At 45.6% G+C, this 22,040-nt stretch overlaps 1 protein-coding gene across 1 annotated transcript; it reads right to left on the bottom strand.

Moving 5' to 3' along the window:
• Nucleotides 1-4,702: 4,702 nt before the first annotated feature.
• On the bottom strand, nt 4,703-21,689 carry DNASE2B (deoxyribonuclease 2 beta). Its single transcript, XM_034779983.1, has 6 exons — nt 21,557-21,689; nt 12,699-12,876; nt 9,968-10,049; nt 8,216-8,377; nt 6,061-6,258; nt 4,703-5,214 (listed from the first exon to the last, which is right to left on the bottom strand). The coding sequence occupies exons 1-6, from the start codon at nt 21,667-21,669 to the stop codon at nt 4,859-4,861; spliced, it is 1,089 nt and encodes a 362-aa protein (XP_034635874.1). The 5' UTR covers nt 21,670-21,689; the 3' UTR covers nt 4,703-4,858.
• Nucleotides 21,690-22,040: the final 351 nt, after the last annotated feature.

The following is a 22,040-nucleotide window of genomic DNA, read 5'->3' on the forward strand; positions in this document are numbered from 1 at the left end:
TATTACTGATACCACAGGCACCACTTTTTCCTTTGCCCAGGGGAGCTCAACTCCTGCTCAGCCCCAGACCTCACTCCCCACTCCACCCCTTCACCTATGCCCACACCCCTCCCTGCCTCTTCCCTCCCCCCCCCCCCCTCTGCCCTGCCCCTTCCCGCCCAGTTCCCCCCCCCCCCCCGCGCATGCCCCCTTCTCCCCCCCCCCCCCCCCCCCCAGGGTCTTCTGCACACCGCAGAACAGCTGACCACGGTGGCTGTGAGATGATGGAGGGAGGAGTTGATTGGCGGGGCTGCCGGTGGGTGGGAGGCACTGTGGGGTAGGGGGGAACTGGTTGACAGGAGGTGCTCAGTATCTGCTAATGGAGCACCCACAGAGTCGGGGCCTATGGCTGACAGGCCCATGGACCCTTTAAGCACAGGCACCAAATCTTTGGTACCAAGAGATAAGAGCAAATACTCTAGGAAAATGCTTTCAGTACACGAGTTGACATAGGTACCACCAGTGATATTAGCCTGCCCACCACCGAGGCGAAGGGTATCAGCAGAATTCCATCAGGCTGGTGACCTGGGCATGATGGAGGCATCCAACTTTCCTCCTCTCGGTACTGAGGTCATGGCACTGAGCCTTTGCCTGGCACAGGTCAGATAGTGAGCCTGAGGAGTTTTCACAATACTCCTCCCAAACTCCATATGGGACCCACTATCAACAAGGTCCAAGAATGTACTAGCAGATAGCACCACCATCTTAGTATGACCACCCATGGCACCTCCACCAGGCCCCATGCCTCCACAATGGTCTTACTGGGATCCTTGGGCAGTGCACCAATAGCCTGCCTCATGAGCTCCATGTATCACCTGAAAATCCTTCAGGCAGGCTCCTTCGGCCAAAACATCAAGGTCCTCAGAGTTTTGGGAAATGAGGAACAAGAAGGGGACACAACGGAGGACATAACACCTAAAGCCATATCCTTCTCTTCCCTAGACGAAGTGGTCATGCCTTCACCACTGTCTATGGCAGACATCTTCCATCTGTTCCAGGAGCTGGCAAAAAGAATAGCGGATACCCTCCACATACTATGGGAGGAGGTCAAAGATACCCACCACCAGCTCATCAACATTGTCAAGCCACGGACACCATGATACACTTGTTTACAGAACTAGGCTTGCAGATCAACATCCAGAAGTGGACACTCATGCCAGTGCAATGCCTGGAGTTCATAGGGGCTGCCCTGGATGCTCTACAGGCCAAAGCCTTTCTACCTCAACACAGGTTCCTATCCCTTATCTTGCTCAGACACAGCGCAATGCAGTCCTCAAGTACCAGTCAGACTCTGACTTCAACTGCTGGGGCATATGGTAGTGAGCACGGCTATGATACCTCAGGTCAGACTCCACATGCAAGCCCTCCAACTATGGTTTATCTTGGTTTACAGTTGGAACAGAGACAGTCTGGACCTGTGGTTCTCAACCTATTTACCACTGTGGGCTGCATCCAATACTACCTGTGTGGCCCTGAGGAAGTCACATGGGCCACAGCTATGTGCTGATTGGGTCACAAGCAGCTCATGGGTTGCAGGTTGAGAACTACTGGACTCTGGACAAATCCCTGTGTCTGCCCATCAGGATCAAAAACTCCTTGAACTGGTGGAAGAACCTAGCCAATGGATGTGAAGGGATCCCCTTCTTGCAGACGTCTTTATCATCCTCCTTTCCACAATGCATTGCTCATAGGATGGGGCATGCATTTAAATGGCCTAACAACACAAGGCAAATGGTCACCTGCAGAGATATCTCTTCACATCAATCTCCTCGAACTGCGAGCAGTCAGGAATGCCTGAGCTCCAATGAGGCTATGGAACTGGTGCATCTCTCACAATGTCACCTTGTCCGCAGCTTACCTCCCGGCCACCAGAACTCGATAGTGGACAAACTCAGCCATAAATTCTGGCACGATCATGAATGGGATATGTACACGTCAGTACTCCATGACTTGTTCACATGATGGGGAACACTATCCACAGATCTTTTTGCCACTTACCAGAACAAGAAGTGTCTACGCTACTGCTCCAGGGTGGGAATGGGACAGTGGTCTCTGGGTGATGATTTGCTTCTCCCCTGGGACAAAGACTGTCTTTAAGTCTTTTTTCCCCATTTCTTCTACTGCTGAAGGTCCTGCTAAAAATAAAAAGGGACAGAGCTCACGGAATCCTGATTGCTCCTATTTGGAAGAGACAGACCTGGTACCCTTACCTGACACAGCTTGTGGCAGGCCCCTTGATCTCCTTTCCGACCACTTCTGCACCAACTCTTGCAGGGAAAAGCGCATACCCTACATCCCAACTTGGGGATTCCTGCCTCCAAGCATGGCTCCTGAGTGGTTCCACCACCTAGAAAGCTCATGCTTAAAGGAAGTGAAAGAGGTTCTACTACACAGTAGAAAGTCCTCCACATGACTTACTTACCTGCAGAAATGGTCCAGGTTTCAGATTTGGTGCATGTCCCAACAAATCTCTCCAATGTCAGCAACTCTTTCCAATATTCTGGAATACGCTCTGACCCTTAAAAAATGGGGTTATCCCTGAGTTCTCTTAGGGTCCACCTAGCACGTTTTACAGCTTTTCACCAGCCATAGAGGGGTATTCGATACTATCGCACCCAACCACTACAAGCTTCCTTAAGGGTATAATAAACCTCTTCCCTCAACCTCAAATCTGTACCCCCTTATGGGACCTAAACCCTAGTACTGAATGGACTGATTAGACCCCTCTTTGGACCCCTGGCCACCTGTTCGCTAACATACCTATCAATGTAAACAGCCTTTCTGGTAGCAATTACCTTGGCTAGAAGAATAGGGGAGATAGCAGCTTTCATAGGCACTGACTCTGTGTGTGCTCCAGGGCTGGAGCTCCCACGGGGAACAAATGGTGGGTGCTGAGCACCCACCGACAGCCAGCTCCCCCAGTGCCTCCTTCCTGCCAGTGGCCCTGCCAATAAGCACACCTCCACCTCCCTCCCAGTGCCTCCAGCCCTCGCGGATCAGCTGTTCCGTGGTGTGCAGGAGGTGCTGGGGGGAGGGGGAGGAGCAAGGGCAGGAAGAGACGGGGGTGGAGCAGGGCGGGAAGAGGCAGGGTGGAGCAGTATTGGGATGTGGGCAGGAAGAGGTGGGGCAGGGTGGGGGCTTCAGGGAAAAGAGTGCAGCGGGGGCAGAGCTGGAGGGTTGAGCACCTCCAGGCAGATTAGAAAGTCAGTGCCGCTGGCAGCTTTGATGGCACATCCCCCCATATAGCATTCTTTCCAGACATGGTTACACTCAGGCTGCATCCACGGTTCATCCCTAAGGTAACCTCCCCTTTTCACATGAGTCAGTCAATCCACCTTCCCATTTTCTACCCCAAGCCACTCCAAGACAATAGGGATGCTATACTGCACACCTTAGGTGTTAGGGGAGCCCTAGCATTCTACCTCAATAGGACAAAAGCCTTTAGGAAATCCCTTAGACTTTTCCTCTCTATGTCCGAAATATCCAAGGGCTCAGCAATATCAGCCCAAAGACTCTCTAAATGGGTCTAGAATTGCATCAGACAGTGCTACCAAATTCGTAATGTGACCTCTCCTGCCTCGATCCGTACACATTCCGCAAGATCGAGCTCCTCATCTGTTACCTTCCTTAAGGATGTCCCTATCTCAGAGATCTGCAGGGTGGCAACATGGGCATCAGTCCATACCTTCGCAGAATACTATGTGATCACTGGGGACTCTGCTTCTGATGCCATCTTCAGCTCCACAGTACTGTCATCTGTAACAGACTCGACTCCAAAGCCTCGCCCTCCAGTAGGGGTACTGCTCGGGAGTCCCCTATCGTGGAGCACCCATAGGGACACTACTTGAAGAAGAGGTTACTCACCTTGTGCAGTAACGATGGTGGTTCAAGATGTGTCCCCCTTTGAGAGCTCCACGACCTACCCTCCTCCCTTCTACTTTGGAGTTCTCGTTTATGACTCGGTGGTAGAGAAGGAATTGAGGACGGTTAGTCTGGATGAGCTGACTAGCCTCGTGGCACAGCACAAGGAGAGACAGCGTGTGTGCGGGCCCAACGGATACTGCTACTGAAGTTCTCCAATCAGCAGCGCAGGGACACAGACACCCATAGGGGGACACATCTCAAAGAACCATCATTACTGCACAAAGTGAGTAACTTCTTCATGTACTAAAATCACCTCTGAAAAATTAAGAAATTATGGTATAAAGTGTCTTTTTTCTCTAAAAAGTAAGTGTAAAACTAGCACCTTCTTACTCCACAGGTCTGCTTGCCTCCCTGTCCGTATTCAGTCATGTTTGTTAACTCTAGGACGTGATCCAGGTCCCACTGAAGTCAATGAAAAGACTCCCATTGACTTCTCATTAACTTCACCTGAGCATGCCACAGGTGACAAATGTATACAGTAGTGTTAATTACACCTATTAATCCTGCACAACCAAAATAGCTTACGGAGAGTGAGCTGCATTCTGTTCCTTCTGATGCCTCATCAACAACATTGCTTACTAAGCACCAATCAGGCACATCTATGCACACACCAAAGGCAATGGGGTTGTGTATGTGTGACAGGCAGAACCTACTGTTGAAAAAGTCAGAGAAGGGAAGACCAGAGCTTGACTCTCAGAGTCCTGATTGAGTTTACTGGGCTGGAAGCTAGAAAGAAAATTTTTACTTGTAAAAAGTTGAGCACTTTTATTGTAGAAATGATTCAAGAGACAAAAAAACACAGAACCTTACAGTGCCATTTTTCAGAGTAGGATTGGAGGGGAATCTCTATACTCTATGTAATAGGTGCGTACAGTGTTTGAGAACCGTGGTTCATTCATATCCATCTTCGGGAGTTATTACAGCTATGGTAATGGAAGATCATGTGTCTGAAAGCTTTGTAAATGTACGGATTCTGGGTACAAATGAACCCACCGCTTCTCCAAGCCTGTTGAGGAGCACGGTTTAAGTCTCCAATACACGTCCATTGATCTTCATATCTCCAGGAAACACACCATTTAGAGTGATCATAATAGGAACTGAAAGTGGAATTCCACGGTGTCTTAATGAGGTTTATGTTGTAGACATGGTGTTGGAGAGAGCAGTTTGAGGGAAGCTCCTGTCCATCATGCTGCCAGGATTCTGCTAACAAATCTGTCTGCAACTGTTGAGCCATCCAGGCTACGTAGATATCTGTGTAATTTCAGAAGATGTGGGGAAAATAATCTTTAACAAAGACCTTCTTTCTCCAAGACATTAAATTAGTTATAAGAGCTAAATAGGCATTAAGAAAACTGAACAAAAAGTACAGTTTGAAACAGTCTGACTAATATTTCCTTCCTTCTCATTTGCTCAGCTCTCAATCGCTTAGTTTTTGTGATGTCATTAGTCCTCCAGCCACCTTAGAGTCTTCCAGAGAAGACACAACCAGAATCTCTAATGCAAGGAATAAGCAGGAAAAAGCAAGCAACCAACCAAACACTGAAAAAGAAATCTTTCATACCTTCTTTGTACATGCTGAAGCAGCAAAAAAGAAATACACAAGCCCATTTTTTCCTTTGAGTAGAATCATAAAATATCAGGATTAGAAGGGACCTCAGGAGGTCATCTAGTCCAACCCTCTGCTCAAAGCAGGACCAATCCCCAGACAGATTTTTACCCTGGTTCCCTAAATGGCCCCCTCAAGGATTGAACTCACAACCCTGGGGTTAGCAGGCCAATGCTCAAACCACTGAGCTATCCCTCCCCCCCAGTAGTAAAAGTAGAGTTGTTTTTAGAAGATCCCTATACTGAACACCTTAAAATACAAAGTACCATGCAGCTTTTCTCTTCGCTCTTTGCTCTGACTATCTTGCTACTAGTATATCTCCTATTTTGTGTATTTGTTGGTGATTTCCAAAAGTGTCAATATTATGATGCAACAATGTTCCCTACCGTCTGTTATGTTCCTGTCTGTGGTTGAACTTCTCTGTTTCCCTTCAAGAAAATGCTCTGTTTATTTTCCAAGAGCATGTATTGGATAAAGACAGTTTTTCTTACCATCAACAAAAAAGCGTGATTTAGCAAAGTGGAGGAAGTTTTCTCCCTGGGCTGACTGGAGTTTGGAGAGGTGGCGCCAAGGGACTAGAGGCAGCGCAGAACCTACACAAAGCTTTTGCAGATTTTGGAGGTCAGGGTGAAAGATGTCAGGGATGGAGCAGCTGTAGATGTTTGGATTGTAGCATAACAACTGTTTGTCTGAACAAAACCAAAGACATTAACAAGTACAAGATTAGGATGTATTAAAGATAAGCATTTAAGTTCCTAAAATATGGTTCTAATCTGACAAGTAACTATATAAATTTGGTGCCCTTTCACGCCTCACATCTGGTCTCTTTAATATGTTCAAGGTCAGATTTACTGACTTTAGTGACAAAAAATATTTCTACTGCTTTTTATTCCTATAAGCCTGCCAATTCAACACAGCTGATAGCTTAAGCTGGGTTCTATTTCCTCTTGTGCATCACTGACAGAATGGTAAGTGAAGGCCTCAGTCCTGCAGAGACTTCACACACACACACACACACACACACAAACAGTCCCATTGAAAGCAAGTCACACGTGTAAGCACAGGCATGTCTGCAGGATCAGGATCTAAGTTCCAGTCAGTTACACCTGTGAAACCCCTTTCCCAGCAATAGGGCTGCAGAAGGGTCACTGAGGGTAGATCCACAAAAAGATGTAGGTGTCTAACTAAGATATAGATGTCTAACATGCTGGCCGCCGCTTCCAGCAGCTCCCATTGGCCAGGAATGGCGAACCGTGGCCACTAGGAGCTGCAGGCGACCGTGCCTGTGGATGTGCAATGTAAACAACTGTCTTGAGGCCTGCCAGTGGATTACCCTGACAGGCCGCGTGCGGCCTCCAGGCTGAGGTTGCTCACCATTGCTATGGGGTATCTGGGCTAGATGTTTCTTAGACCCTCCTGTTGAAGTTTGTACAAAATACTTACATATACATTGGGCCAGAGAAAAAGTGAGAATGACTCTATAGTCCAGTGGTTAGGGCACTCACTTGGGAGACTGAGGTTCCAGTCCCTGCTTCAGTGACACTGGGCTTAAGGGCACCACCAGTGTTTTTTGCAAGAAAGGACTAACCTGGTTTAGGCACCAAACTCTAGGAGAGTGCATCCCATGTAGCAAGATGCGCCTCCTGTTAGCTGCCTAGCTCTCTTTGAGGAGCAGGGCATAAGCCTCGCTCATCTCCTCAACATTTCCTATTTGCTAATTTAGATAGTTCCCCACTCCAGCATGTTGGCTTTTGTGAATCCCATTCTTAGGTGCCTATCTCTCCCATGCATTGTACAGGGGCACCTAACTCAGGGCTGTGGATTCCAATAACTGGCAGGGCACCTAAAATTCAGGGCATTGGGACACTGAGTTTACATCCACCTTTGTGGTCCCATCTGCAGCCCTATTGCTGGGAAAAGGGTTTCATAGGTGTAACTGATTGGAATTTAGACTGTGATCCAGGGATGTAAAGTGGCATGCAGGATCTCTATCACTGAAGATGTGTGAGCAGGAAAGAACAGAACTTGACTTTCAGAATCCAGGTTGAGTTTGCAGGGCTGGTAATTCAGTGAGACATCTCTTGACTTATAAACTGAGCACACATGATATGAAAAGCATTGAGGGACAATGAACATTGCATCCCACAATGCTTTTTACAGTCACTTTTCAGAGCAGAATTATATTCTGAGGTACATGCCAGTATTTCTGAATCAGGTGTTCAAAAGATTTATTTCCATTTGTTTTTAGTATTGATATTTTATGTGACTAAAGATACTCATATAAATTCCTATCTTCCCACCCCTGCTATTACTACATGCCATATTTTACCTGAAGAAGAGCTCAATGTAAGTTGAAAGCTTGTCTCTTTCACCAACAGAAGTTGGTCCAATAAAAGAAATTACCTCACCCATCTTGTCTCTCTAATACCTTGTGACCAACACGACTACAACAACATTGCAAACATACTTCTGATGTGTCAGTGCTGTTACTCCAACTCCAGCAATGCCTATGTGATGTTATCAGAGCATTTTAAATCATGAAGAAAGTTTAAATTATTATTAATAATGACAATTATGCACTTTTACAAAGCTTTACATTTTCAAAGTCCTTTACACACAAACTGATTAAGGAAGAGCTTGCCATACCTATTTCTGCAAACTGGTTATATCTGAATGTTATACAGATGGCCATCTGTGCATTTTGCTTTCCGGTCGGTGGATATCCATAACCCTTCTCAGGAAATGGAGGGAACAGAGGGATGCTGTGAATCCCCCAGAAACCTTGTGATTTGTCCAAGAGCAGAAATCCTGTCAAAGTACAATTATTGCAGATAAATTAAGAAACCCATCTAGGAAATACATAAGAACATTGTACTATTCTAATACCAGAGGCAATACAATTCAAACTGGATGGTAATGTCCTATTTTAACTTTCTTTATGCTAATATTATATATTACCTTAATAGATAATAAATCAACAATAACACTTTTCACACCTACAGTGCCTCCCATCAAAGAGCTGTAAATTTTTCACAAATATTAATGCATTAATCCTCATACCTCTTTTTGATGTATTAGACTCATTTTATAAATGTGGACTCTGAGGCATAGAGAGGGCAAGTGACTTGCCCATGGTGTCGCAGAAAGTTTATGGCAGAGCTAGAAATACAACCCAGCTATCTTAGTTTCCTTTGTATTGCCTTTCTATAGCATATTTTTTTCAAAGAATCACAAAGCACTTAACTAACTATAAATACAGGAATCAGTTTACCTACCACCAAAGTGCAGCCATCTCTATGGAACAGAATCACTGATTCAAGACAATGCTACATGACATGCTAGGGAAGAAAGTGATTAATAAACTCTCCAGTGGAACCTGACTGGAGCTGACTCCTTACTTTGGAAAAGTACCATGGGATCTTTAATGAGCACAAAGGCCAACACCTCCTTTTTACTTCCCACCTAAATTATATTTAGAAATGTAACAGCATAAGAATAATGGCTTTGACTCTGTCTCCACACCACAACACCTGATCCTCAGCCAGCCTTATAGGGATTCATCATGTAAGAGAAAACTCACCCTGTCAACATGGTTGTCCACCACCACTGAGCAAATCCCTCCCCAAGCATGGCTTAGAGGAGGCAGCAGGTGGTGGGGAAATGTCTCTCACAGCAGGCATACTGCCATGGAGGCAGAGAAGGGACAAGGTTTCCAGGGACCTCATCACATCTGCAATCCGAAGATTTAGGGGGTCAAAGACTCTGCTCATTCTATAGGGAGTCTGGCCAAATCTGGCCCCCTTCCCCCTTGGAACAATTAGAAATTCACTGAGTCCCCAATTCAGAAACCACATAAGCATTTGTTTAACTTTAAGCATGTGCTTAAGTCCCAGTGACTTCAGTGGGACTTAACCACATACTTAAGTCAGTTCCTGAATTGTAGGCTCAGTTCCTTACCCACTATGTAATTTTCTATCGGTAGAGCAGAATTTGGGGGTTTGTATTTCTCATTCTGTCACGTAGGATAGTTGAAAAGCTGTCGCTGTCCCAGCCAGTGTTGCTGGCAACACTGGCTGCAACTGGGTACAGGGCAGAGTGTGGCTTTCTACTTGCAAAAAGCGAGGAATATTAATTTCAGCGCCAGTGAGAAGGCTGTAAGGGCACTATAGATGTGGAACTGCTCTATAGCACAGATGCCATGAAGGGAAATCCAAAAAATGTAGATACAGCATTGGCATGTGTTAATATTACGTACACAACAAACCCTACCACACAAACTGCTCTTTTGCTTTGGCTCAAACAGGGGTTTCATTTTCAATATATAGAGATAGAGAAAGAAAGAAATTCTCACCCATAAAGAAAAAAGCAAAGAACAGTACTACCGGACTATCCCTGTACCTTTAGTGTGTCCTTGTTTCCAGCTGTAATGCTTTGAGTGAGGGACATCATCATTGTATATCACATAGGCAGTGCTGTCGTTCTGCAGAGAAATATCCAATTAGTGAAACATTAAATTCAAAGAAAGGAAAGAGTACTTCTATTTGTAACACAATAAAGAACTTCAGAGATGGAAGACTTTGGGACAAATTCTCCTCTAACATGGCTGCAACCTCATTGATTTGAATGGGGTTAGCGTTGGAGTAAATTAGAACAGAATACAGCTTTGAGATTTTGATTCTTTCACGTAATATGAAGTGCAACCAAAAATGCATGCTCTCCTGAACAGTAGAAGAGGCCTTCCCAGAGAGATGGCTAGGTCAAATATGTGCAATAACATGATTTGTAAGGGCTTTAGTGGGCAACAACCTGCAGTGCGGCTTTTTCTTTTGCAGTCTGCTGTTGATTTACAACCACATGTTGAGAAAGTGTTTGTCAAATGCTTGTTTAGAGAATGCAGACGTGCCAATTGTTCTTCTTTAGGAGGACCAGTTCCTAATATTATATTATATTAGTCGCACGCTTATTCCATCCTGTCCTTCCTAAAAGCTCTCTTTGCCTAATCCAGTGAATCTCAAATGATGGCCCACAGTCCGCTTGCGGCACAATCAGCACATAGCTGCGGCCCATGTGACATCCTCAGGGCCATACAGGTAGTATATACTATGTGGATGTGGCCCACATAACACATAGAGAGTTCCATATGCAGACAACAATGGTAAATAGATTGAGAGCCACTAGCCTAATCATTTTCAGTAGAGTTCTCCCCAAGTCTTGGCAGAACTGAAAGATTAGCTACTATTGGCTCCAGTGTGGGACTGTAAACAGTATCTTCCACTTACTGAGCACAAGGATAATGCAAATATTTGATTGGCTTCTTGAAATCTCTCCCATACACAAATTCAAATAAACTAAATATGTTAAAATAATGTTACAGTTCTAACCTGAACCCACGAGAAAAATGAAAAGACATAGCCAAGATTAACACTCAATGTCTAATTCACTTCTGCGTGACCAGAGATGGGGGAAAGTGATGGTACATTCTCTAGATTATGGACAGTTGTGGAGTTACTCAGAACTGTAGAGCTAAGAACCACTGTGCTCAGAACAGTAAGGAGGAAAATTTACATACTAGATTATATGGACAGCAAAGAATAGTTACACACATAAAGCTCAATTCTGCCACCTGTATTCAGGTTGAGCTTGATTCTCCACTTCCTTGTATAGTCATTTATATCTGTGTATAGTGGGTGTAAAATGTTTGGCTCTAATACCATTTTCAACCACTTTGCACAAGTCTAAATGACTATGCAAGGTGCGGAGCAGTGGAATACCAGGCCCATCAAACAGTATGTTGCATTGTGAGTAGTCATATTGATTTCAGTGGGAGTACATGAAGATTCAAATACTGCTCAGCATGAGTAAGGATGACAAGACAGGGCCCATAGGGACAGCGTAAAAATCTGAATTTTGAATATCTTTTCTATTGGCAATATATTATTTATCGTAGTACTTTATTATTTGTATTGCGGTAGCACCTAGAAGCCCATCACGGACAAGGAACCCATTGCATTAGGTGCTGTACAAATACATGTCAAAAAGACTTTTCTTGCCTGGGACTGGGGTCCCAGGGGAGCTAGCTGAGGTCACTCAATTAGGGTGAACTGCAAAGACTGGGGCAGACAATCCTCAAAGCTGGTGAATATTCCAATACTTAGATCATAGAATATCAGGGTTGGAAGAGACCTCAGGAGGTCATCTTGTCCAACCCCCTGCTCAAAGAAGGACCAATTCCCAACTAAATCATCCCAGCCAGGGCTTTGGCAAGCCTGACCTTAAAAACCTCTACGGAAGGAGATTCCACCACTTCCCTAGGTAACCCATTCCAGTGCTTCACCACCCTCCTAGTGAAAAAGTTTTTCCTAATATCCAACCTAAACCTCCCCCACAGCAACTTGAAACCGTTACTCCTTGTTCTGTCATCTGCTACCACTGAGAACAGTCTAGATCCATCCTCTTTGGAACCCCCGTTCAGGTAGTTGAAAGCAGCTATCAAATCCCGCCTCATTCTTCTCTTCTGCAGACTGAACAATCCCAGTTCCCTCAGCCTCTCCTCATAAGTCATGTGCTCCAGCCCCCTAATCATTTTTGTTGCCCTCTGCTGGACTCTTTCCAATTTTTCCACATCCTTCTTGTAGTGTGGGACCCAAAACTGGACACAGTACTCCAGATGAGGCCTCACCAATGTCGAATAGAGGAGAATGATCATGTCCCTCGATCTGCTGGCAATGCCTCTACTTATACAGCCCAAAATGCCGTTAGCCTTCTTGGCAATAAGGGCACACTGTTGACTGATATCCAGCGTCTCGTCCACTGTAGCCCCTAGGTTCTTTTCTGCAGAACTGCTGCCTAGCCATTCGGTCCCTAGTCTGTAGCAGTCCATGGGATTCTTCCATCCTAAGTGCAGGACTCTGCACTTGTCCTTGTTGAACCTCATCAGGTTTCTTTTGGCCCAATCCTCTAATTTGTCTAGATTTACCAAACCAGCCCAAATTAGCTTCTGCTATAAACAATGCTTATAAACACGTATTTTGGCTCAGTCATTGGTTTCCTTTCATTTACGTTTTAGAAGTATTTTTTAAACTATAATATAAAGAAAATGTGTTAAAAATGATAATGAAATATGCCTTGCCTTGGATTTATAAGCTTCATAAAGTTGGTTTAATGTTTGCCCCAGGGCACTTTGTGTCATATTGATCAGGAATTTACTCAATTGCCAAACTTGCGTCAAAGAATCCATGTACATGTACTCCAGCCCAGTCCCGGGACTCGCTTTTCTTATATACTTTGGTAACTTGTAAAGAAGAAACCTGAAACAATGAAGGATTATTAGTAATTATAAATCATTCTATTGGGATAGATAAGCCATAGCCCCTTCTGCCTTATGCCACATGAGAGCTTTGAGTCAACAGGGCCTCCCGCAGAGAGAACTGTATTCATGAAAATAAACTTCAACTGAAAACATTTTAAAAGTATGTTCCAAAAATATAAAAATATATAAGATAGAAACATATCCACAGCGTGAGTCAGTGTTCTGGGATTGCCATTGTGGATGTCAGCCCTTCGCAAATTTGTTCCAGAGGAAACAAAAGTCTTAGGCCTGGTCTACACTATGAGTTTAGGTCGAGTTTAGCAGCATTAAATTGAATTAAGCCTGGACACGTCCACACGACAAAGCCTTTTTCGTCTTAAAGGGCCCTTTAAACCGATTTCTTTACTCCACCTCCGACGAGGGGATTAGCGCTGAAGTCGGCCTTTCTGGGTCAGATTTGGGGTAGTGTGGACGGAATTCGATGGTATTGGCCTCCGGGAGCTATCCCACAGTGCTTCATTGTGACCGCTCTGGACAGCACTCTCAACTCAGATGCACTGACCAGGTAAACAGGAAAAGCCCCGCGAACATTTGAATTTAATTTACTGTTTGCCCAGCGTGGAGAGCACAGGTGACCTCGCAGAGCTCATCAGCACAGGTAACCATGATGGAGTCCCAGGATCGCAAAAGAGCTCCAGCATGGACCGAACGGGAGATACGGATATGCTCGCCATATGGGGAGACGAATCAGTGCTAGCTGAACTCCGTAGCAGTAAACGAAATGCTAGAACATTAGAAAAAGTCTCAAAGGGCATGAAGGACAGAGGCCATAACAGGGACGCACAGCAGTACCACATGAAAATTAAGGAGCTAAGGCAAGCCTACCACAAAGCCAGAGAGGCAAACGGAAGGTCCGGGGCAGAGCCGCAGACATGCCGCTTCTACGCGGAGCGGCATGCCATGCTAGGGGGTGCAGCCACCACTACCCCAACCCTGTGCTTTGACTCCATCAATGGAGAATCACGCAACACGGAAGCGGGTTTGGGGGACGAGGAAGATGATGATGATGAAGACAATGAAGATAGATCACAGCAAGGAAGCGGAGAAACCGGTTTCCCCAACAGCCAGGATATGTTTATCACCCTGGACCTGGTACCAGTAACCCCCAAACTCAACCAAGGCGTGCTCCCAGACCCTGAGGGCACACAAGGGACTTCTGGTGAGTGTACCTTTGTAAATATTACACATGGTTTAAAAGCAAGCGTGTTTAAAGATTAATGATTAATTTGCCCTGGCAATCGCGGCCAGTACAGCTACTGGAAAAGTCTATTAATGTGTATGGGGATGAAGCGGAAATCCTCCAGGGACATCTCCAGAAAGCTCTCCTTCATGTACTCCCAATGCCTTTGCAAAAGGTTTCTGGGGAGGGCTGCCTTATCCCGTCCACCATGGTAGGTCACTTTACCACGCCAGGCAAGTAGCACGTAGTCTGGAATCATTGCATAACAAAGCATGGCAGTGTATGGTCCCAGTGTTTGCTGACATGCAGACAACATCCATTCCTTATCTTTCTTTGTTATCCTCAGGAGAGTGATATCATTCACGGTCACCTGGTTGAAATGGGCTGCTTTTATTAAGGGGACATTCAGAGGTGCCCGTTCCTGCTCGGCTGAACAGAAATATTCCCCGCTGTTAGCCATGCGGTGGGGGGAGGGGTGAAGTGATCATCCCAGAGAAATGGGTGTGGGGGGGAGGAGGGATAGTTGGGTTTGTGCAGCCACTCCTTTTACATTGCAAACCCATTTTAAATGGCCAACCCAATGAGTGCTTTGTATGGGAAATGAGGGCGCTGCTGTTTGAAACCATTCCCAAATGTTATGAAGGTTAAAAAAGCCAAAAGACTGTGGCTTACCATGGCTGCCTGCAAGCCGAATTCTGTTGCCTGGCACTGCGTGAGTGATCTCTCACACCAAACCGGCAGGCCCTCAATATAAGAGGAAAAATAAGACCTTGTAACGAAAGCACATGTGCTGTGTAATGTGAACAGCAAAATTTAACGTGAAAGAGTGTACCCATTGTTCTCTAAAATGTGTCTTTTTAACCACCTCTCCCTTTTCCTCCACCAGCTGCAAATGTTTCTCCTTCGCAGAGGCTAGTGAAGATTAGAAGGAGAAAACGGCGGACTCGGGATGATATGTTTTCGGAGCTCCAGATGTCCTCCCACGCTGACAGAGCACAGCAGAATGCGTGGAGGCAGACAATGTCAGAATGCAGAAAAGCACAATATGAACGAGAGGAGAGGTGGCGGGCTGAAGAGAGCAAGTGGCGGGCTGAAGAGGATAGGTGGCGTCAGATTGCTGACAGAAGACAAGAGTCGATGCTCCAGCTGCTGGAGCATCAAACTGATATGCTCCAGCGTATGGTTGAGCTGCAGGAAAGGCAGCAGGAGCAGAGACCGCTGCTACAGCCCCTGTGTAACCAACAGCCCTCCTCCCCAAGTTCCGCAGCCTCCTCACCCAGACGCCCAAGAATGTGGGGGGGGGGGAGACCCTCCGGCCACCCAGCCACTCCACCCCAGAGGATTGCCCAAGCATCAGAAGGCTGGCCTTCAATAAGTGTTAAAGTTTTAAAGTTTTAAAGTGCAGTGTGTCCTTGTCTTTCCCTCCTCCCCCATACCACCCGGCGCTTCCCTCCTCTCCTTCCCCTCCCAGGCTACCTTGGCAGTTATCCTATTTGTGTGATGAATTAATAAAGAATCCATGAATGTGAAGTAACAATGACTTTATTGCCTCTGCAAGCGGTGCTCGAAGGGGGGAGGGGAGGGTGGTTAGCTTACAGGGAAGTAGAGTGAACCGGGAGGGGTTCATCAAGGAGAAACAAACAGAAGTTTCACACCGTAGCCTGGCCAGTCACAAAACTGGTTTTCAAAGCTTCTCTGATGCGCACCGTGCCCTGCTGTACTCTTCTAACCGCCCTGGTGTCTGGCTGTGTGTAATCAGCGGCCAGGCGATTTGCCTCAATCTCCCACCCCACCATAAATGTCTCCCCCTTACTCTCACAGAGATTGTGGAGTGCACAGCAAGCAGCAATAACAATGGGGATATTGGTTTCTCTGAGATCTATCCGAGTCAGTAAACTGCACCAGCGTGCTTTTAAACATCCAAATGCACATTCTACCACCATTCTGCACTTGCTCAGCCTATAGTTGAACAGGTCCTGACTACTGTCCAGGCTGCCTGTGTATGGCTTCATGAGCCATGGCATTAAGGGGTAGGCTGGGTTCCCAAGGATAACTATAGGCATTTCAACATCCCCAATGGTTATTTTTTGGTCCGGGAAGAAAGTCCCTTCCTCCAGCTTTCGAAACAGACCAGAGTGCCTGAAGACGCGAGCTTCATGTACCTTTCCTGGCCATCCCACTTTGATGTTAGTGAAACATCCCTTGTGATCCACCAGCGCTTGCAGCAGCATTGAAAAGTACCCTTTTCAGTTTATGTACTCGCTGGCTTGGTGCTCTGGTGACAAGATAGCGATATGGGTTCCGTCTATCGCCCCACCACAGTTAGGGAATCCCATTGCAGCAAAGCCATCCACTATGACCTGCACATTTCCCAGAGTCACTACCCTTGATACCAGCAGGTCTCTGATCGCGTTGGCTACTTGGATCACAGCAGCCCCCACAGTAGATTTGCTCACTCCAAATTGATTCCCTTCTGACCGGTAGCTGTCTGGCGTTGCAAGCTTCCACAGGGCTATCGTCACTCCCTTCTCAACTGTGAGGGCTGCTCTCATCCTGGTATTCTGGCGCTTCAGGGCAGGGGAAAACAAGTCACAAAGTTCCATGAAAGTGCCCTTACGCATGTGAAAGTTTCGCAGCCACTGGGAATCGTCCCACACCTGCAACACGATGTGGTCCCACCAGTCTGTGCTTGTTTCCCGGGCCCAGAATCGGCATTCCACGCCATGAACCTGCCCCATTAACACCATGATTTGCACATTGCTGGGGCCCGTACTTTGTGAGAGGTCTATGTCCATGTCAATTTCTTCATCAATCTCATTGTCACGCTGCAATTGCCTCCTCACCTGGTTTTGCTTTGGCATGTTCTGGCTCTGCATATACTCCAGGACAATGCGCGTGGTGTTCATAGTGCTCATAATTGCCGCGGTGATCTGAGCAGGCTCCATGATCCCAGTGCTATGGCATCTGGGCTGAAAAAAGGCGCTAAACTATTTTCTGATGTAGAGAGGGAGGGGCGAGTGATGACATGGCTTACAGGGAATTAAAATCAACAAAAGGTGGCTGTGCATCATGGAGAAACACAAACAACTGTTACACAGAATGCCCCCCCCCCAAAGATTGAACTCAAAACCCTGGGTTTAGCAGGCCATTGATTTCACGGAGGGAGGGGGAAGCAAATGAATACAGAACAAATCTGGTCCATCTATCTTTTACATCTTAGGCTGGCAGCAGATGGTGCAGCATGACTGATAGCCATCGGCATCTTCTGGGTGCTTGGCAGAAGATGCTGCATTACGATTGCTAGCCATCATCGTCAAGATGGTGCAATAGGACTGTCGGCAGGACTGAGTCTCCAGGAGACAAAACATGTCTGCCTAGGCACCTCTGACTGAACTCACTGAGGAGTATGACGATGATGGATACCAATCGTAATACACCATCTACTGACAAAAGGCAAGGAGCTGCTGCTGTATAGCAATGCAGTCCCACGTCTGCCAGCACCCAGATAGCCGATGACGGCTACCAGTCATACTGCACAGTCTACTGCCAAAAGGCAATTAGCTGCTGCTGTGTAGCAATGCAGTACCACGTCTGCCGGCACCCAGATGACATATGGTGACGGTGAGCTGAGCTGAGCGGGCACCATGCTTGCCGTGGTATGTTGTCTGCACAGGTAACCCAGGAAAAAAGGCGCGAAACGATTGTCTGCCATTGCTCTCACCGGGGGGGGGGGGGGAGCGGACGACATGCAACAAGAATCCCCCACCGCCACAGTGTTTTTCTCTCATCAGGCATTGGGATCTCAACCCAGAATTCCAATGGGCAGCGGAGACTGCGGGAACTATGGGATAACTACCCACAGTGCAACGCTCCGGAAGTCGACACTAGCCTCGGTACTGTGGACGCAGCCCGCAGACTTAGTGCACTTAGAGCATTTTATGTGGGGACACACACAATCGACTGTATAAAAATGATTTATATAAAACCAGCTTCTATAAATTCGACCTAATTTCGTAGTGTAGACATACCCTTAGGCAACACTCAGCCCTAATGTACGTGGGTGTAATTCCATTGAATTTAAGGGAGTTGAATCCACTTACAATGGGCCTGACTTTGGCCCTTAGTATTCTAGACACCCTGAAGCATGTCCATTGCTATTTAGAATACTTTGCAGTGCAATTCTACACTGAAAAATGACACTGTCTTCTTCAACAATTCTGCTCTCTGTTTGTGTTACATCTGGTGACAGAAAATCTTTTTTATTGCATTTTACAGAGCTCTTCAGAGCCCTAACACAGCTAAAACAGAATTAGCTAGATTCTATTCCTCCTTGTGGTTCATCAGCAGAATTGTTCAGTAAGTTTCAATCAGTTACACCCGTGAAAATGTGCAGAAGGCAATAGGGGTTTCACAGATGTTGCTAGGAGTCTAGGGCTATGTCTACACTTGCAGAGTTTTTGCGCTGTAAATTTCACCAGTAACAGGGAACCAGTGAAAGTAAAGCACTGGTTTGTGTACTCACTTAATTCCTCAGATGTCAGAGAGTGTTTACATTAGCAGCACTTCCATTGCTGATAAGAGCAGTGCTCTAGGGCAGCTATCCCACAGTCAAGGCCGGCTCCAGGCACCAGCATAGCAAGCAGGTGCCTGGGGCGGCCAATGAAGAGGGGGGCGGCACGTCTGGCAGTTCAGCGGCAATTCGGCGCCAGGGCCGTCACTCCCTCTGGGAGCAAAGGACCTCCCGCCGAATTGCTGCCATAGAATGAAGTGGCGCTAGAGCTGCCGCCGAATTGCCACCGATCGCGATTGTGGCTTTTTTTATTTCTCCCTGCTTGGGGCAGCAAAAACTCTAGAGCCAGCCCTGCCCACAGTGCAGCTCTCTCCAGTTTTGTGGAAGGGGATGTGTGTGTGATCGCAGGACGTCCTGGGTCCCTGCACAGCCTCCTCTCCCCAAACACTGATAAGCTCCAGCAGCTCAGCATTGCTTCAAGCAGGGGATCCTCAGCTGGCCAGATAAGTGAGCACTTGTCAAGAGAACAGGAAGGGGAGTTTCAAAGTTCCAGGGGCTTTACAGGGGGAGGAGTGGATATCTGTTTACCTGGCATCAGAGCTGCTGGCCAGAGTGGTCACCTAGGCACTGTGGGATATCCTCCGGAGGCTAAAAGCTGTGTAAACAGGAAGAACGTGTCTTCACTTGCACATTACCACAAAAGCATCACCAGTAAGAGCTGTATGCCTCTCGTGAAGGTGGTTTTCTTTTTTGTGGTGAAACTTCTGAGTTCATTCAAATGAATGAAAAAGAGGCACATTCTGCCCTCATAACAGATTACTGATTCCACAATCCTTTGCGCAGATTAAACTCTTATTGAGTACAGGCCAAGTTTTACATGAGTAAAGATTACAAGATGAGCTCCTAAATGTAATGTAAATACCTGGAGACATTTGACAACTTATTCCCCTGATATAGAGTTTATTCCAGATGAGTCTTGGGAACATAATTGTTGCCATAGTAAATCAGACAAATGATCCATCTAGTTTAGTATGAAATGCTACAGAGGAAGGTGCAAGAATGCCAGTAATAAGCAACTATGGAATATTGTAGAATGAAACCAAAGAATATTAAATAGTCAATTCAGCCTGCTGCTAACTGAATACTGTCAATAGAATTCAGTGCAATCTGTTTTATAGCATGCAATTGTCTTTTGTGCAATAGGAAGTTTTATGCAACAGTTTCACTTCTGCTCCTTATTGCTACTTCATACCACAGAAAATCGGAATCAAGTAATCCTTGAATATTTTTTTAGCAACAGGCCTGAATTACCAAAAAAGTGAAACGTGGCCTTCTTGGTCAAGTAGCCATACTTTGAAAGAAATTTCCCACTCCCCCCCCCCCTTAAAAACTTGATTCTATGTATCTTGTGAACCAAGTTTGTAAACTGATCTACACGGTTCACATCGATGCAGGAGTCGACCTGCACAGGTCATTTTGCAGGGTTGGGGCCTTAGCTACCTGTCTGTGAACATTTAAAATGTCTTAAATAGTCATAGACTCATTGCATTGCTAACGCCAATGATTGTGTAATATAAACAATATAATTGAATAGCAAAATGTACAGGCCTAAGGGATATGATGTCTCATAAATCTTTCATAACAAGCACAGGAGAGGAATTTCCCTGCGCATTTGTGATCTGTAAGTTTATGTGTTTTGTCATTATATTATGATGAAATATGTTCTTCTTTTAGCCCTAAGACACGTACAAATTCTACACTGAAGGGAATGAAAAGTGATGCTGTCTTTAACCCGTTGGCAGGCTGTGCTAAGGATCTGACCCTGCAAACATTCATTATTATTTTTATTATTGTAGCACCTAGGACAAGATCCTATTGTGCTAAGCAGTGTGCAGACACAGAACAAAGACAGTCTTATGAACTATGAAGTATTGACTTCAGTGGCACTAGTCATGTGACTAAAGTAAAGCATGCGCTCAACAAGTGTTAGCAGGATCAGGGCCTATTTTCCAAGTATGTAACTTGTAGCCAGATTGATAATTGGGATAATCTGTAAGAAATGACTGTTTTCTTTTTTAAATTGGTTGATGTTTCTCTTTGGTGATCAGTGTTTCTAACAGTACCTGTTCCATTGCTAAAACCTGTGATTAGATTTATGAATAATAATAATAGTTAACACTTTTCATGGTCAAGGTGCATTATCTAATCAATCAGTTTAGTGATTTAATACTGTAAGCACATTGCTGCCAGTTCTAGTGCTGGCATTTCTGGAGACTGACAGCCCCACGTGACCTAGAGTCCCAGAAGATGACATCCTCTCTTTAATCACAGAACAGCACTTTCCCCACACTCTGCTTGCCAATATGCTCAGTCTGGATCCATCTGGAGGGGGTTCAGTTTTATTTTTCAAACATTTCTTGGCCACTGAGCTGATATGGCCAAGGAAGGGGGTCAATTCACACCAATGTTTTGTTATGATACAGACACCTTATGAGGACTGGCCTAAGACTGAGATAATAACAAAGACTTCCAACTTTCCTACTTTCCAACCATGTTTCCTAGCAGTGAAAAGCCACTTTCACAACTCCTCACTGTAACCTGGATGCTACCAATGCTGCTTTAAATGCACCTAACTCCTGGAGGTTTGCCATAAGAACACAGCTTGCATGCTCACTTTGATAATAGGAAATTAGGTTTTTGTTGTCAACCAATGATCATTTTGCAGCTAGTCATAATGCAATGATGGGTTAGTTACAATGAAATTCAATCAAATTTCAGTAATCTACATTTCACTCGCCAGACATGGTGCAAAGACTACCTCCAAAATAGAAGAGACTAAGACACAAATTCATATGCATTACAGTTCTCTGATCCATCTACTTAATGATTTTACATTCCAAAACTTCTCCATACATGTTCTTTACTTACCAATCAACTGGGTTACCATCTTCACTTTTGCAGGAAATTTCAGCTGCCCAAAGGGACCTGATGGAACTAAATAACAGCAAAAAAACGCAACTCGATAAAGATCCTGCAGTCATTTCTGGTTTCAGCTCTACAGAATGAGCAAAAGGAGAAGTTTCAGAGTAGCAGCCGTGTTAGTCTGTATCCGCAAAAAGAATAATAAATTTGTTAGTCTCTAAGGTGCCACAAGTACTCCTGTTCTTTTTTTAAAAGGAGAAGTTGTTTTGTGAAGTGCATTTCTCTTGTCTGATTTAGTTTCCACCTTGTCAGCTCTCAACACAATATTTCACAGCCATAAAAACACATTTCCCAACCAGCTGCAGTGCTGCAAAGCACGGAGTGTTCTTGTGAGATGCTAAGCTACTGGGTTGTTCCCTTTTCAAGTACTGTTTCTTCCTACAGAGCATTGGCTCTCTCATCTGGTATTTGGTGCACAAATGTGGATAAT

This window comes from Trachemys scripta, chromosome 8, assembly GCF_013100865.1.
Source record: "Trachemys scripta elegans isolate TJP31775 chromosome 8, CAS_Tse_1.0, whole genome shotgun sequence".
Lineage (NCBI taxonomy): Eukaryota > Metazoa > Chordata > Testudines > Emydidae > Trachemys > Trachemys scripta.